The sequence below is a fragment of the Equus quagga genome, chromosome 12, assembly GCF_021613505.1.
Source record: "Equus quagga isolate Etosha38 chromosome 12, UCLA_HA_Equagga_1.0, whole genome shotgun sequence".
In the NCBI taxonomy this organism is placed as follows: Eukaryota; Metazoa; Chordata; class Mammalia; order Perissodactyla; family Equidae; genus Equus; species Equus quagga.
Genome location: NC_060278.1, coordinates 98,312,979 through 98,328,820, shown reverse-complemented (window position 1 = coordinate 98,328,820; position 15,842 = coordinate 98,312,979). Strand labels below are relative to the sequence as shown.

At 54.2% G+C, this 15,842-nt stretch overlaps 1 protein-coding gene across 1 annotated transcript in view; it reads left to right on the top strand.

Annotated features, from left to right (window-relative positions):
* The window catches only part of SULF2 (sulfatase 2), a 92,739-nt gene that overhangs the window by 51,859 nt on the left and 25,038 nt on the right, over window positions 1-15,842 (top strand). Inside the window, exons 3-4 of the mRNA XM_046678616.1 lie at window positions 2,786-2,937; window positions 13,542-13,711. Coding sequence (XP_046534572.1) covers window positions 2,786-2,937; window positions 13,542-13,711 — 322 coding nt within the window. The remainder of the gene's footprint in view (window positions 1-2,785; window positions 2,938-13,541; window positions 13,712-15,842) is intronic.

The following is a 15,842-nucleotide window of genomic DNA, read 5'->3' as shown; positions in this document are numbered from 1 at the left end:
CAGGAGGGAAAGGAGAGAGGCCACTATTGGCAGAGTAGAGCTCCCTACGCGGGGAGAGAAGTGTCAGAGTGGAGAATAAGGTCCCTGACGTTGAGTGGATCGTGTTCCTGGACTCGATCTCCAGGGCCTTTTCGGCTCCCGCCGTGCGTGCGGTTCTTTTACTAGGAAAGGAAGGTGTGGGGCGCTGGCGGGAGTTGTTCAGATCGCAGTTTCTCAACTCCAGGCTGCCGACGTTCTGCACTGGGTGACTCTGTGGTAGGGCCGCCTAAGCCCCATCGCATGTTTCGCAGCATCCTGGCCTCTACCATTCGATGCCAGTAGCTCCTCCCACCCCACGTTGTGACAACCAGAAATGTCCGCAGACGTTGCCAGGGGTTCCCTGAGGGGCAGGAGCGCCCCTGGCTGAGCCACTGCTTCCGAGGATGGATGCCGCGCAGGGTCTGAACCCGCTGTGTTCTGAGGAAGAAAGCCAGGCCTTCAGCTGGCCTGTTCCTTTGCTGCTGCCTCGTGCTCCAGCTGGTTTCTCAGTCCTTACAGGCTGACAGCAGCCAGGGACGCGCCATCACCGTTTAACTGGGCACCCGCCACCCACTTACATTTCACTCTCTCAATATTGGATGTTCCTCGGGATGCAGAGCCAGGGCAGCCAGTCCCGCCCCCGCTCCCCACAACGCCAGGTTCCCTCCGTTTGTCTTTGCCCTGCCCTCCATGCGAAGGGAGGCCCCCAGCCTGGGCCTTGTCCTGAGACCCCTCAGGGACACTCCCTGCCTATTTTCACCCCCTCTTGGTGCCCGATCCTTCCACGAGGTGTTTCATCAGCTCCTCCCTCGGGAGCACTCCCTTCCTGGCCCTGCGTGTGGGGAGGACTGCCTGGCGGTGCCTCCCTTTACCTGCACCCTGGGGATGCAGAATCCTACTGCTCGGGTTCTGAGGGGTCTTCCCACCGCTGCACAGGGCCAGCCACCTGCCAGCTCTCCAGGAAGACCCCGGGGAGGACTCCAGCTCCACCACAGCCCCTCCTGGCCCAGGCCTCTCTTCTCCGGGCCGACAGGCCTCCAGCGCTCTCCGTGCTCTCTCGAAGGTTCCAGGTGGAGGGGCCCATCTTATCCTCCGCTGGCATCATAGCCCGGCCCCAGCCTGCTCCTTCCTCCTCTGTGGAGGTTCACCTCCCCTGTCTGTCTTCTCATCGTGGGCTCTGAACTGACACCCACTGAACAGTCTGTCAGGCCGGTTCTAAGCTCTCTGCTGTACCATCTCTTTAGCTCTTAACCCTGAACTCTCCGATTCTTGCCCTCTCGGCGGTAGGTCCAGATGTCTTGGAGCCCCAGTGTCCTCATCGGAGAGAGAGGGCCAGCAAAGGGCCTCTGTTTCTGGAAAAACTCTCACAGGTTTTTCCATTTCATAAAAATGGCTTTACAGGTTATAATTATTTAAAATCGTACTTGCTCTTTGGGAAGAAAAAAGAACAGAAAGTATTGCGAAGAAGATCTTGTCTGTTAGCTCCTCACCCACAATCTTTCGCTGTGTCCCCGTCCGGTTGAATGCGGTTGATGCTTTTTAAGTAAGCTTCGGTGGTCGTGCACGTACGCACGCGGGGAAGTACTCTGCTTCTGCGTGTCCAGCTCAGTGGAGTTTCACCAGCTGAGCCACCTGTGTCCCAGCAGAAATAGAATGAGGCCCTCGCCCGAGAAGCCTGCCACCACCCGGACCCCTTCCACTCCTCCCTGCGTCCAGAGAGAACCACTGCTCCTCCTCCCAACAGCATAGATCTGTTTGCCTATTTTTGAACTTCATATAGATGGGATCATGCAATGTGCATTCTTTCATATCTGGCTTATTTCTCTTAAATTATTAGATGGTTGGGATGCGGCCATGTTATTGAACGTGGCACTAGTTCTTTCTCGTTTCCATGTCCTATTTCATTATACAAATGTGCAGCATGTATTTATGCATCCTTTTGTGGATGGACATCTGATTGGTTTCTAGTTATTAGCCATCATGAATACTGCTGCTGTGAGTGCGTCTTGCACGTGACTCTTGGTGAACATAGGAATACAGTGATTTTGAGTAAAAGCCAGGAGTCGAATCGCTGGGTCAGAAGGTAGGAACATGTTCAAGTTTAGCAGACACCGCCGAACTTGTGGTTGGAGCAGTTTGCAGGCCCGCCAGCAGAATGTGAGCTCCACCTGCTCTGCATCCCCACCAACACTGGGTGTTGTTCGTTTTTTTAATGTTAGCCATTCTGATCACTGTACAGTAGATAGAATTCAAGGAGTCCATGAACTCAAATGAACAAAAGTTACACTTTTATATTTTCATTGACCACAACTGAAACTTAGCATTTGCATCAGTTATGAACACAGGCTCCAAACCACAGCAGTTCAGCAGAGTCTGTAACTCTGTCATGCAGAGAAATCACCGAGATTTTAATTGCAAATACTGCAGAGTATTTCCACTCATCACTACTTTGAAATTATCACCTTCTTCAAGGTCTTGCTTTTCACTTCTTAATAAAAACAAAAAAAAGGACACATTACTATATGGCAAGTTCTTCTAATATTTTAATAACTATATTTTGAGATCATCAGTTTTCTCTGTAATTCTCTGTATTTTATTTTATACACGTGAGGACAGTTGAGAAGGAGATCCTAGGCGTCACTTGCTTGCAGAGGGCTCCGTGGCCCCGGGGATGGTGTGTGCGGGCCTTGGGCACATGATGGCTGAGTGATGAGTAGAGGACGCCTTGGCCCCTGCTTTCTCACCTCGGGTCCTTCTTCCCCTCCAGCTTTCTTCGGGAAGTACCTGAATGAGTACAATGGCTCCTACGTGCCGCCTGGCTGGAAGGAGTGGGTCGGCCTCCTTAAAAACTCCCGCTTTTATAACTACACGCTCTGCCGGAACGGGGTGAAGGAGAAGCACGGCTCCGAGTACTCCAAGGTGAGTCCGCCCTTCCCGGCCGGGGGCGGGCGGGCGCTCAGCAGGTAGGAGCACGAGCCCTGCTACCTGGGTTCGGATCCTGACACTTCCTGACAAGTGCGACCCTCAGCCGCTTACTCACATCCTCTGCTTCTCGGTTTTTTCATCTCTCAAATAATAGTCTGTTTCTGGGGATATTGTGTTTTAACAGTCGGCTGACGCAGAATATTCTTATAGAAAGTGTATAGGTCAATGAATTTTCACAAGCCGAAGACACATGTTACCAGCACCCAGGTAGGTCACGGAGCAGAATGTCACCACCCCCTCTGAAGGCCCCTCCTGTGACTCCTTCCACCAGCTCCCCTCCTGCAAGGATAACCATGGCTCAGCCTTCCAGCTTCGTGGATTAATTCTGTATCGGCTTCTCTCGCTGTATTTTGCTTCCTTGGCGCTGTGTTGAGATTCTTCCGTGCTGTTACGTGTGGGTGTAGATCCTTCAGTCTTGAGCCTTCATTGTGGACCGTGCCACAGTTTATTTGTTTGTTCCCCATGTCGTAATTTTTCTAGTTCCAATTCGCTTAATTGATAGAAGGTAAAGTGCACAGATCTTACGTGGACGCCTCAGGGAGTTTTCACCTGTGTGCGCGTCTGTTTAACCAGCGCCCAGATCGAGCTTTAGCGCAGGTCCGGCCTCCAGAAGGCTCCCTCATACACCTTTCCAGTCAAAACCCCCACCCACAGGCAACCCCCATTCTGACCTCTGTCACCGTGGATTGGTTTTGCCTGTTCTAGAACGTCACATAAATGGAGTCATATAGTGCATGTTCTTTGGTGCCTGGCTTTTTTCGCCCGGCGTGACGGCCGTGAGATTCAGCCGTGTGGTTGTGTGCATCAGCGCTGTGCACTTTCTGTTGCTGCGTAGGATTCTGTTGTATAGGTGCCAGGTGTTTATCCGTTCGGTGACTGCTGGACACCCTGGCTGTCTCCAGTTTGGGCCTGTTATGAATTAAGCTGCTGTGAACATCTTTATGCTTGTCGTTTGGCTGCGTACCTGGGACATAGGATATGTTACGTGGTTGAGCCAGTTTACACTCCAGCCAGAGGCGTGTAAGGGTTCCAGTTGCTCTATTTTTCCCTGTCAACACTGGTGTTGCCCTCTTTGTTGCAGCCGTTTTGCTGGGGGTGGAGTGTATCTCATTGCGGTTTCACCACAAAGGTGTCTGAGGATCACGGGAGCTGACCACGTGGAGCTTCAGCAGAGCCCCGTACACACAGTAAACGCATCTCAGCTCGGAGCGGGCAGCGAACTTCCTCTGTGAAGGGCCGGATACTAAATATTTCACGCTTTACGAGCCATACCGTCCCTGTGGCAGCTGCTCAAGTCAGCCATTGGGGTGCAAAAGCAGCCATAGGTGATACGGAAACAAGCATGGCTGTGTGCTGATAAAACTTTATTTACAAAGACAAACAGTGGGCCCATTGTGGCCCATGGGCTGTAGTTTGCTGACCCTTGACTTAGATGATGATGATAAGGAGGAGGAAGAGGAGAGACTGACAGTGGTGTTTCATCCAAACTTTCCATTAAAAAAAAATCTGGAGACTAACAAATATTCCTGCCCCATCTAAATCTTCAAAGTCAGCTCGGGCATACCCCCACAGCTGGTACATTCTTTCTCAGATTGTCAGACCCATCCCTCTCTCTTCCCCACTCCCACTAGCCCTGGGCTTGGCTTGCTGTCATAACCAGGGTTCTCTGGGTTAGTGTGACAGTTCATTAGGGCTGCCCTCTCCAGTTCATCTCTCTCTGAATTGCTACACAAGGCCCCTCAGCAGAAATCACGAGGGGACAGGCAGTCACACAAACAGGATAGCAAGCTGGGAGTAGGTGAGACAGTAGGGAGTGGTGGGGACTATGGAGAATGTGTCTGAAAGGGGGCAGCAAATTCTCAGATCGGGCCTGTTGGTCTCATGTAGACATGGGCCCAAGATGGCCAGGTTTTCTGATTTTTCAACAGAAACCACACATTTGTACATCTTCTCCTGTGAAATTTCCTGATTTTTAAATATTGGTAATTAATTCAGACTTTTTGAAAATTCTACATGAATCAAGGTTGCCTGAGGGCCAGGCCTGACCCTCGGGTCTGCAGCCTTCGCACCCCATTGCGCTGTTCCGCCCGCCGCCCTGCAGCGGCTGTGCAGGGAGCTTCCCTCTGGGAGTCCGTGGACTTGGGGGAACGTTGATTGTGTTATTCACTCATTCCCTCAACAAGCGTTGATTCCTGTGCCAGGCGCTGGGTACCCAAGGGGGAACAAAGGCAGTCCCAGGTGCGAACCTCGTGGAGCTCTGTCTGGCACGTGGAGGCGCGTTGTAAACTGTGAAGTGATGGCACTCTGTGCACACGCACACACACATCAGCCCTGTCTCCTCTGTTTTGTCATCCCCAGTAGGAGCCATTTCAACCAGACGGGCTTTGTCGGTTATTACAACTGTCTCCAAATCTTTACTAGTGCTGTCCTGCCCTGAATCTATCCAAGTCTTATGCATCTTCTCTTCCATGAAGGCTTCCCGGAGTGCCTTAAACTACAAGATTTATTCTTTCTTGAATCAGACTGGCCTCTTTCAGTTTGTGAACAGAAACTCAACTCAACATGGCTCCCTTGAAAAGGAAACATAGTAGCCTTCTTAACTGATCCAGCAGTGATGGCATCAGACATGGCTGGATCCAGGGGCTCAAACTAAATCTCCAGGCACTGGTTTCTCTCTCCTCTAAGCTCTGCTGTCTTCTCTTGGCCCCATTCACAGACTCCTTCGCCCCCGCCCTCGCCCCACCCTGGAGCCAGACCCTGGACCGTGGGCTGAGAATAGAGCCCCAACTAACAGGGGAGCGTTTCCACCGGAAGAAGCTGACTAGATGCTCAACAGCCTAAAGATACCCTCTCCTGCTCCCCTTCTGGAAGCACTGGCACCTTTGGGGGTCCCTCCCTCCTGCCTTTGCCAGGTGATCACCACTGCTGTGTCCCCTTACTCAGTCTGATCGCCCCAGCCGCAGTGGCAGGAACCATGTGCCATCACCTGGGCAGCGCCCTCTCCCCCAACTCTGTGTCTCACTCTGCACATAGTAGGCCTCTCTGGCCTCCCAAGAGAATTAATTCCAAAGTCCTGGTGGGGGGTTCAGCAAGCCTGCTGGACTCCTTGGAAATAGAAATTATAGTTTCTTGGGGCCAAACATGCTGTTTCTCTCCCCCCAACCTCAGCAAAGCAGGTTCTCCAATACCTAGAAAAATCCGCCTGCTCCTTGTTGAAATTCTTCGCGTGTCCACGCCTGGTCTCAGAGCAGCCCGATAATGGAGTTACCCCGGGTACACGGAGTGCCCTTGGGACTGAGGAGGGGGATGTGGCAGGGCTGCTGTTTGGCCCCATTTCCACCACGCGCACATCTCCCCCTGTGAATGAGAGGAGCCCCCGTGACAGGTGGTAGGATTCCTGGGCCCCCTGTTACCGGAGGCCTGGGAACGGAGGGATGGGGGCCCCCTCTGGAGTCAGCTGGCTCAGGTCCAGAGTTCAAGTCCCGAGGGTGGCAGTGGGCATTGGGAGCCGCACCATCGGGAGGGAGCAGGAGTAAGCTCAGGTTTCCAGCCGAGGCAGAGCCGGGAGCCCGTGCACTGGCCCCGCAGTCTGGGAGGTAAGTTGCCTCTCCCAAGGCAGCGTCCTCGCTGGCCTCAGGGGCCTCGGTGGGCGGCCCAGGTGGGGAGGAAGTGGCGGCCCTTCCAAAGCCCCCCTTGAAAGGCCCTCTGAGGACTCTGTCTCGAATCACTAATCCCAGAGGTGGGCAGGTGCCACAGACGGGGTCCTGCTGGCAGGGTGGAAAGAGAGGCAGTGATGGAGCAAAGAATGACGTAGAGCAAGTATTGACGGCGGAGAGGGTCGGAGAAGGCAGAACAGGTGGCAGCGGGGGGACAGGAAGGACCTAGGGTCGGGTCACGGAAAGGGGCTTCCAGGTGGGGTGGGAGAAGAGGCGCAGGTGGTGGGGAGGCTCTGAGGAACGGCGGTCTCCGTGCACCCATGCGCCCACCCTCTGGCCCAGCATTGGCACTTGTCTCTGTTCTGGAGAAACCTCCCTCGGTGCAGGAGGGGGCGTGGCTGAGCTGTTGGTTGCAGCTTTGTTTGTTTTTGAAAGAAACCAACAAAGAAACCCACCAATGCAGGAAATGACTAAATGACCGTGAAGCATCCTTCCCCTGGAGGATTCTGGAAAAAGACAAGGGGGTCTGCCTGTAAAGCCATCAGAATGGCTTAGGACATAAGACTGAGTGGAAAGAGTGGGTTGCAGAACTCGTCCTGGTCCCTGCTCAGATGCCACCTTCCTGGACCACCCTGCCTCCCTCCGTCCACTGATCACCACTGATGCTCTGACCTGTGTCTGTCATGGATTCCTTGGTTAATTGTCTGCCTCCTCCCACTGGAATACAGGCCCACGAAGGCAGGAATGTTCATCTGTCTTGTCACTGCTCTGCATGTTGGGTGAATGAATGAAGACGCACAGTGCGGTATAATGAATGTAAGAAGGTGCATAAAGCAATGCTCTGACATATGCAAGACCAGAAAGAGACTTCCTGGGAGGGGACAGAAGGGCCGAGATTGGGAGCGGGGGGAGGCGTAATGAAAGGGAACTGCAGCTTTGTTTCCCCCATTTTCATTTTCACAAGGAGATGCAGGCGTGTGATTCTTGAGGAACGATGACTGACACTCAGTTAGACGGATCGTGCTTCAGACACTGTTGGAATCATTTTACGTGAAGTGAGCCATGCATTTCCCACCACTGCCTGTGAGGTGTATGCTGTTACTGTTCCCAACCGGCAGATGAGGAAACTGAGGCACAGAGAGGCTAAGAAGCTAGGCCACACAGCTAGGAAGTGGTAAAGCAGGGTTGGAACCCAGGCCATCTGCCTCAAAAATCTATTCTCTAAACTGTGGTCCTTGGGCCCAGTCCTGCCCGCCCACTGTTCTTGTACAACCCTTGAGCTTAGAATGGTTTTTACATTTCTAACGAGTTGAAAAAAAATCAGGAGAAGAGCAGTTTTCATGACGTGAAAATTACATGAAATTCAAGTTTTAGTGTGCACAAAGTTTTATTGGAGCACAGATGTGCCCGCTCATTGACACAGCGGCTGCTTCCACGCTACAGTGGCTGAGATGGGTGGTTGTAACTGAGCCGTCTGGCCTTGAAGCCTCAGATATTTCCTCTCTGGCCCTTTACAGAAGAGGTTTGTTGACACACAGTGTGAACCACAGTATACTCCTCTCATTAATAGTTTTGTTTGTTTGTGGGGGAAAAAAGATGGATCAGACAAAAAACATGAAGGCCTGAGCTGGAGCTCTGAGCTTGTTGGTCTAGTGAGCTCAGTTTCTGCATCTGTAAAATGGGTACAGCGTCTGCTTCTCAAAGTTGCTCTGAAGGTCAGTTTGGCGAACGTTGGACAGCAGTGAGGCCAGTGTTCCCTGTGGTTCTCTCGGTGCAGGCTCCCTGCTCCGTGCTTTCTTCACTTAGCGAGTCCCTGTCCAGTGTCCCATCACCATCTGAAGAAGGGACTGTTGTTGGGCCCATTTTTAGATGCAGAAAAACGAGTGTTTCGCCCACAGCTAGCAGGCGATGAAGCTGGAATTTGAACCCAGTGTTTCTGACTCTGCTTCATGAATTATGATTGCTCCTTAAAGGGGGGTGAATCTCTTAAACACAGACTGGTGTAGACACCTCCTGGGGTGAGGCTCAGCATCGTGATCGGGAACGAACGTTAGACAAACCTGATGCCCGGGAAGCCGATGGATCAGAAAGGAGACCCTCTGTTACTCAAGGCTGACTCGCCAAGTGAAGAGAATACCAAGAGGTGGGCTTGGGGGCCGCCCCTGGGCTGGAGTCAACCTCCCCTCCTTGCCTCCCACCCCCCACGCTCCCCAGGTCTCAGGGAGCAGAGCCCTTAGTTTCTGGGCACAGCCTGACAGCAGCCCGATGGAGCCCACATGGGGCTCCCCCAGCTGCAAATTTAACTAGGCCTGGGAGCCCAGAGACTCCAGTTTGGGGAGATGCCCTATGAGATGGGGGGTGACCTGGCTTATGTCACCCAAGTTCAAACAGGAGGCAGAAAAGTCGGGTTCTAGGGGGCGAAAGTGTGAGCAGCTCCCCGTGGCACCCACCTGACGGGACGGGTTTCTCCCAGCACCTGGGTCCACACGGGCAGAGGAGCTTCCCGTCCCGTCAGCCGCGGCCCCCTCTTGTCGCTCTGTCCCCCCTCACCCCGAGGCCGCTGGAGGGTCCTAAGTGAGCGAGGTCGTCCCCTCCCTCCCAGTTCTCCTGCCTCCCTCTCAGCTCACTCATGGGAATGCTCTTCCACGCGCTGCACAGGACCGTGAGTGCCATGGGGACAGGGACCAGCGACCACTCCCCTGACCCTTAACAGGAGCCTGGCACCTGGGAACAGGCAGCCACAGGCATTTAATTGAGCGCATGAGTAGTCGCTTCAGCAACTCAGAAACGGGGGCAAAGGCGAGCCAGAGGCATGGCGGGGAGGCCCTGTGCCAGCCCTGTCCCCGAGCTCCCCGGTCCCCAAGAACACCCACACCCTGCACCCCACATGCCCTCCCGGTTCCCTCCCGAGAAATCCTGTTGCCAAATGACTCCTTGGGGAAAAGGGCACTTTTGCTCAGAGCCACAGGCTGGCAGCCTCCTCAGATGCACCACGGCCCCTCTTGGCTCACTCATCAAAGGAAGCCAGCGGAGGTGAGGATGGAGAGGGCGGCGGGGACGCACCCTGTCGGCACCAGGCAGGGCAGCCTCACCCCTGGCCGTCTCCCAGCTGTGGCTGCTAAGCTCCGGGCTGGAGCAAAGTCCCCGGAACCCTGACACTACCACCGACCTGCCCGGGTGTGGCCAGGAGTGTGCCAGGGGAAAGCCTAGCTCCTGATGGCCCAGGTGTGCCACCTCGCCTTGGATGGGGCAGCAGGCCCTGCCCAGGGCTGGAGGGAGGCAGAGGGCTGACTCCTTCATGGTCTATCAGCCCATTTCTGGGTTCTGGAAAATTCACCATTCAGCCTGGGTGATCCTCCCACCCATCTCACCCTTCTGTTAATGACTCTGAGTGTCTAATTCTGTCCTCATGGCTGACCCCAAGCCCCCAGCGCGGCTGGTCTAGAACTGAGCTCAGCGCTCTGCCCTCACCCAGGTGCTCTCTTTCCCCTGGAGCCCGATCCCTGTACCTTTCACCCAAACCAGAAACCAGCAGTGGGGGCCTGATGCCCCCTCTCCCGCACCCACACGTCTACTCAAGGACACCTCTTAGCTATCAGGTCTGCTCCCAGCCGCCACTGGACAATGCCATCACCACCCTGGCCCAGGCCCCCTTGTCCCTCACTCTGACACCTGGACTCAGCTCAAGTACTGTGGCCAGAGGGATGGCGTGATCCCATTGGCCAGCCCAGCCTCGCTGCCCATGCCTGGAGTCAGGGTGGTGTGGTCCCCCCCAATCCACATGGATGGAAGTGGGGGCGAGGAGTACAGGCACGAGTGTCAGGTGTTATTGCCAACGCCAGGACACAGCCAGCAGGGATCAGCAAAGGCTTAGCAGAGGAGTGGCTTTGAGGAGGACCCAGAAGGGCAGATGGCTCTTAGACGTACAGAAAATCTGCCACCCAAACAGCCGTGATACTCGTCGACTCTTATGGAGAACTGGCAGGGTACAGGGCACCGTGTCAAGAGCTTTGTGTCTCAGTCCTGGAAACCCTCACGCCAGCCTGGAGAGGCGGGCTCGGTGATCCCCGACACGCGCTTCCAACACACAGCATCACAGAGACTGCAGGCGCCCCTGCGTTCCCTCCCGGGTCCCCCTCCCGTCCCTGCTGCCCCCTCTCTGGGAGGTAGCCAGTATCCTGAATTTGGTGTTTATCATTCCCACGCGTGCCTTTATTCTTTTATTCCACATGCAGACACCTCGAACAACATGTACTATCGTTCTGTGTGTTTTTAGACTTTGTATCAATGGTGTTGCATCCCACATACCCTCTCTAACTGGCTTTTCTCGCCCCATGTCACGTCTGTAAGATTTGCCCACATCCATCCGTGTAGCTGTCATTTATTCTTTTGCACTGCTGTGTCATCACCTTGAATGTCCTCTCCAGGGAATAGATGTGAAGGGTGGCTTTGAAAAAAACAAGTTAAATCGTGGCCAAACGGGCCTGTAGTTCCAAAGTCGAGGAGTGGAGACGGGTTTATTGGGAGGAGCAGCAGCCCTTTGTAAGCTGGTGGCTCCCACGGCGTTCTCGCTGCCATGTCCTGCTTCGTCCCCTAGAACACGGCCGCTGACCTCCTGTCCGCTCCGGACCCCTCCCCTGCACCTGAGAGCTTTGCACCATTTTTAGATCCCCCGTCAGTTACTGTCGTCGTTTTAAGAGCCTTTCTAACACCTTTAGGCCACAGCTACAGCAGCAGCTCTTCGATTTACATAAGATATAATATTATTCTTATGTGATAGGTTCTACACAGCCCCCTTAAAAAACCCTTTTTACTCCCAAAATTAATCATAAAAAGTATTCAAGGAAAAGCACGTAAAGCAGCAGGTGACCTTCCCGCCTTCTCTCCCCGTATCTCCGTCCTCAATTAGCACTTTGATATCTGTCCTTCTGGATCCTTCTCTGGTGCTCAAACGCCTGTGGAGTTAGTGGTTTGGCTTCTCCGCTCCACCCTGCCTCCCTCCCTTCTCCACAAAAAGATAGAGTCTCCCTGGGTTTGACTCTGTAGCTGCCCTTTCCCTTAACAGTGTGTCCTGGACAACTTCCGCCTCGGCGACGGTAGAGCTCCTGCCCTTTGAATGTCTGCACAGCATGAAAGCGATTTCAGTCCGTTGGTCCTCTCCCTCTCACTGGTCACTGCGATGTGTTTCTGCTCTATCAACACTCTGCGGTGACCGTCCTCGTGCGTGTAGGTCGAGTGTGTCCATGTCCCTGAAGGTGTGTCTGTAGATGCCTGGGGACACCAGCAGTATGTATGTGTGCCGTACTGTTCCCTTCAGAGTAGAAGCTGGAGCCACTTCTTCACCTTTTTTTCTCTAAAATAATCTCTTTTTTTTGAAAGGGATCATTTTGGACACAGGTGCTTCCCAGGAGGCAGAGGGTAAAGTTCCAGAACTCATTACCTTCGAGACAGATCAGCAGCTAAAGATTTACCAAGTTCAAGAAGAGTTTAGGCAAATCTCAACTTCTTAGCTGAGCTTTTAAAGCCGCCCACGTCTGCCCATGGCTTTTCCTCCAGGTCTGCTCTCCTCCTGCCCAGTATCTAAGCGGAGACACCCGGCCATTGCCACCATCCATCTTGAGACCTCTTCCCATCTTCCCAGACTGGAACTCTGTACCCATTAAACATTAACCCTCCATTCCTGCTCCCCCAGCCCCTGGCAACCTATACACATGTGCATATTATCTTGCAACAAATGTTTACTTGGAGCCGTACTTTGAATTTCCATAACAAAAGGAACATCATATTTCTTAGGAACCTGCATGCCTCTGTGCTGCTCCTTCCATCGTCCCTGCCTTGCTGATGATTCACCTTCTTTGTGTTCCTCAAACGCACAGCAAGCCTATTCCTGCCTTGGAGCCCTTGCATTTGCTGTTCCCTCTGCCTGGAACTCTCCCCCAGATCAGAGATTCTCAACCCTGCCTGGAATTCCCTGGGGGAGCTTTTAAAAAGTCCGATGCCTGGGGCAAACACAGACCAGGTAAACCGGCGTCTCTGGGAGTGGCCCACACATCACAAAGCCCCCTGAGGATTCCAGCAGGCAGCCGAGGGTGGACTCAGTGCCATAGAGCTGCCCATGCCCAGCTCCCTCTCATCGCTCAGGTCTCAGTGTGAATGTCACCTCCTCACAGAGGCCCTCCCTGACTGCTCCAGTTAAAGTACATCCTCCACCCCAGCTCCCGGTAACTCTTTGTCATATCTTGCCTTACTGCCCTCATGTGCCACACCTTGTCACTATCTTAGTTCTTTGTCTGCATGTTCGTCAACTCCTGCCCCCGGCACAGGCCCTCCAGGAGTGCAGGGATGTACCCACCCTGCTCGATGGCATCCCCAGAACCTTGAGAAGACTTCAGGCTTCAGAACCAAGACTCAGAAGGCCTGGCTACAACATTTACCAGCTGTGTGACACTGGGCGATTCTGTTAACGTCTCTGTGCCTTAACTTACTGTTTTGGAAAACAGAGATTATCATCCCCCCTACTTTCTCCGGTTATGTAAGAATTGAATGAGCTATCACACGGGCACAGGACAGTTCCTGCACACCATAAGCACTCAACAGTGTTAGCTGTTACTATTTTAATATCACGAATGGATGACAAACTGCAATTCCTCTCCTGTCCTCCTTAACCCTTTCTCTGCTCATTTTTCTCTGTTGTATGCAGCACCGTTTGACAGTCTGTATATTTTGCTTGCTGATTTATTGCCCCTCTGCTCCCTAGACCATTGGCTCCATGAGGGCAGGGATTGTCTATTTTGGTCACTACTGTGTCCCCGATGCCCGGCCCCGTGCCTGGCAGGCAGCAGGCGCTCAGTAGGAAGCATTCTTCTGTCTCTCCCACCCTAGGACTACCTGACAGACCTCATCACCAACGACAGCGTGAGCTTCTTCCGCACGTCCAAGAAGATGTACCCGCACCGGCCCGTCCTGATGGTCATCAGCCACGCAGCCCCCCACGGCCCCGAGGACTCGGCCCCCCAGTACTCACGCCTCTTCCCCAATGCGTCCCAGCACATGTAAGCTTCGCGCCCTGCCCGCAGAGCCGCTGGTTGGCATGAAGGTGGGGGGTCAGGCTTCGGCCACGTAACGTAACAACAGTGACAGAGCTGCAGCTGCTCTCTAGTCCTCCCGGTTTCGAGAGCCAGGAGCACACTGCTCATCGGGGGGGAAACCGGGACCCAAGGCCAGCCGGGCTGGCTGACAGGCCAGACAGGCGACAAGAGTTTTTAACTTGGGGCCCACCTCCTCCCACCGAGAGGTCTGTGGATGGCACTGCATTTCAGCACAAGAGGTTTCCTTGGTAATCCTATGCATTTTATTTTATACACTTAAAAACATTATTTTGAGAAGGGGTCCGTAGCTTCATCAGACTGCTCATATATTCGCCAGGCTTCATTGAGCTGTCGACCATGTGGTAGGCTCTGGGCCAAGACCTTTACACACACCAGATCCCTGAATCTTCACGGCGACCCTTGATGCATTAGTTATCTATTGCTGCGGAACAGGTCACCCCGAAATCTAGCAGCTTAAAACGACACACACGGTTATCTCGAAATGTCTGTGCATCAGGCCTGTCTGGGGGCTTCTGGCTCAGGTCTCCTGAGGTTGTAAACAGGGCGTCAGGCCCGCCTGGGGCTCTCCCCTGGGGCTGCTCCTCAGCAGGCCAGCCCCCTCACAGCTGCCTGAGCATCCTCACAGCACAGTAGCTGGCTGCCTCCAGTGCAAATGGTCCGAGAGAGAGACAGAGACGGAGACAGAGAGAGAGATGGGTGTGGGAGGGGATGGATGGAGAGTCCGGGGTGGAAGCCCGAGTCTTCTGCAGCCTAATCTGGAAGCAGCTTACCATCCCTCTGCCGTCTTCTTTTGGCCACACAGACCGGTGCTCCTGCTGGGTGGGAGGGGGCTACACACGTGTGAACACCAGGAAGTAGGGGCCATGGAAGGCTCTCTCGGAGCTGCCCTTCACACTTGGTGTTCTCGTTTTACAGATGAGGAAACTGAGGCACAGAGAGGTGAGGTAACTTCCCTAAGGTCGCCCAGCTGGTAAATGGCTGAGCCAGGACTCAAATCCCACCCCCACTCACACCCCCATCTCTCTGTCCACCCCTCCAGTCCTCCTCCCTCCAACTGGCCAGTAAATCTTTCTGGAAAGTTCTGCTCTCCTCTGCCTCAGACCACCTCCCACTCAGCAGCGACACTCCACAGCCTTGCTGTGACATTGGGGCGACAAGGACAGGGCAATTTGGAGGCAGCCCGAATATTCCGGGCGTCTAATTTTCATCACATCAGAATGCATGGCCCTGCTCGGCCCCTCACTGTGATGACTTTCTGACGGCGCCCAGAGTGGCTCCACGAGGACCAGACAGTGTGTTAACCTTCCGACCCCTGCTCTCAGGGAGGAGGGTCTGACGGGAACTGATGAACCGCATCCCCGGGGCCCTGCACCCCACGGTCCTGCCCCCAGCCCCGCCCCGCCCCGATGCCAGCCCCCCTGGACGGCTCACCTTTGCGGGAGGGGCGCGGGCCAGCGCATCCCACCTGAGGGAGGAGCCACGGGGCGGGGGGTGTGGGCGCGGCTTCTGCGGCTTCTCCTCTAGAAGGGGTGCTGACACCCCGACCCCGCCCTGGAGTTTCACGATGAGATGGTTCAGCCTGTCTGCTCCTTTATTTCCCCTTTGAAGTGAAAATTACAGAAATTGAGCCGAGCAGCGCTGTCACTTACCCAGAGAACCCCTCGCCTTGTTGGGGGCGGGTGTGAAGGCTCTCTCCTCTCAGGGGTATAATCATTTCCAAAACAAAACCAACACCCAGAAAGTTCTGCAGCCAAGACGTTTAATTATGACAGTCAAGGAGGCATGAGGAAGAGACAGAGCTCTCCCTGTGGGGTCGGAGTTCCAGAGCTTTCCATCAGGAGTCTCTGAGACTCTCACCCCATCAAGGTGGACCCTGTTCTTGGGGCGAGCTTCATGGGTTCTGACCGATGCTGCTTGATGCGGTGTGGTCCCCCTTCCACCCATGCCACTGCCCAGGGCCCCATCCTCCCACCCCCACTGCAGACACACATGCACACACACAACAGACACAAAGATACAGACCCAAACACACGCAAAGACACAAAGAAATATGCAGATACAGACCCAAACACAC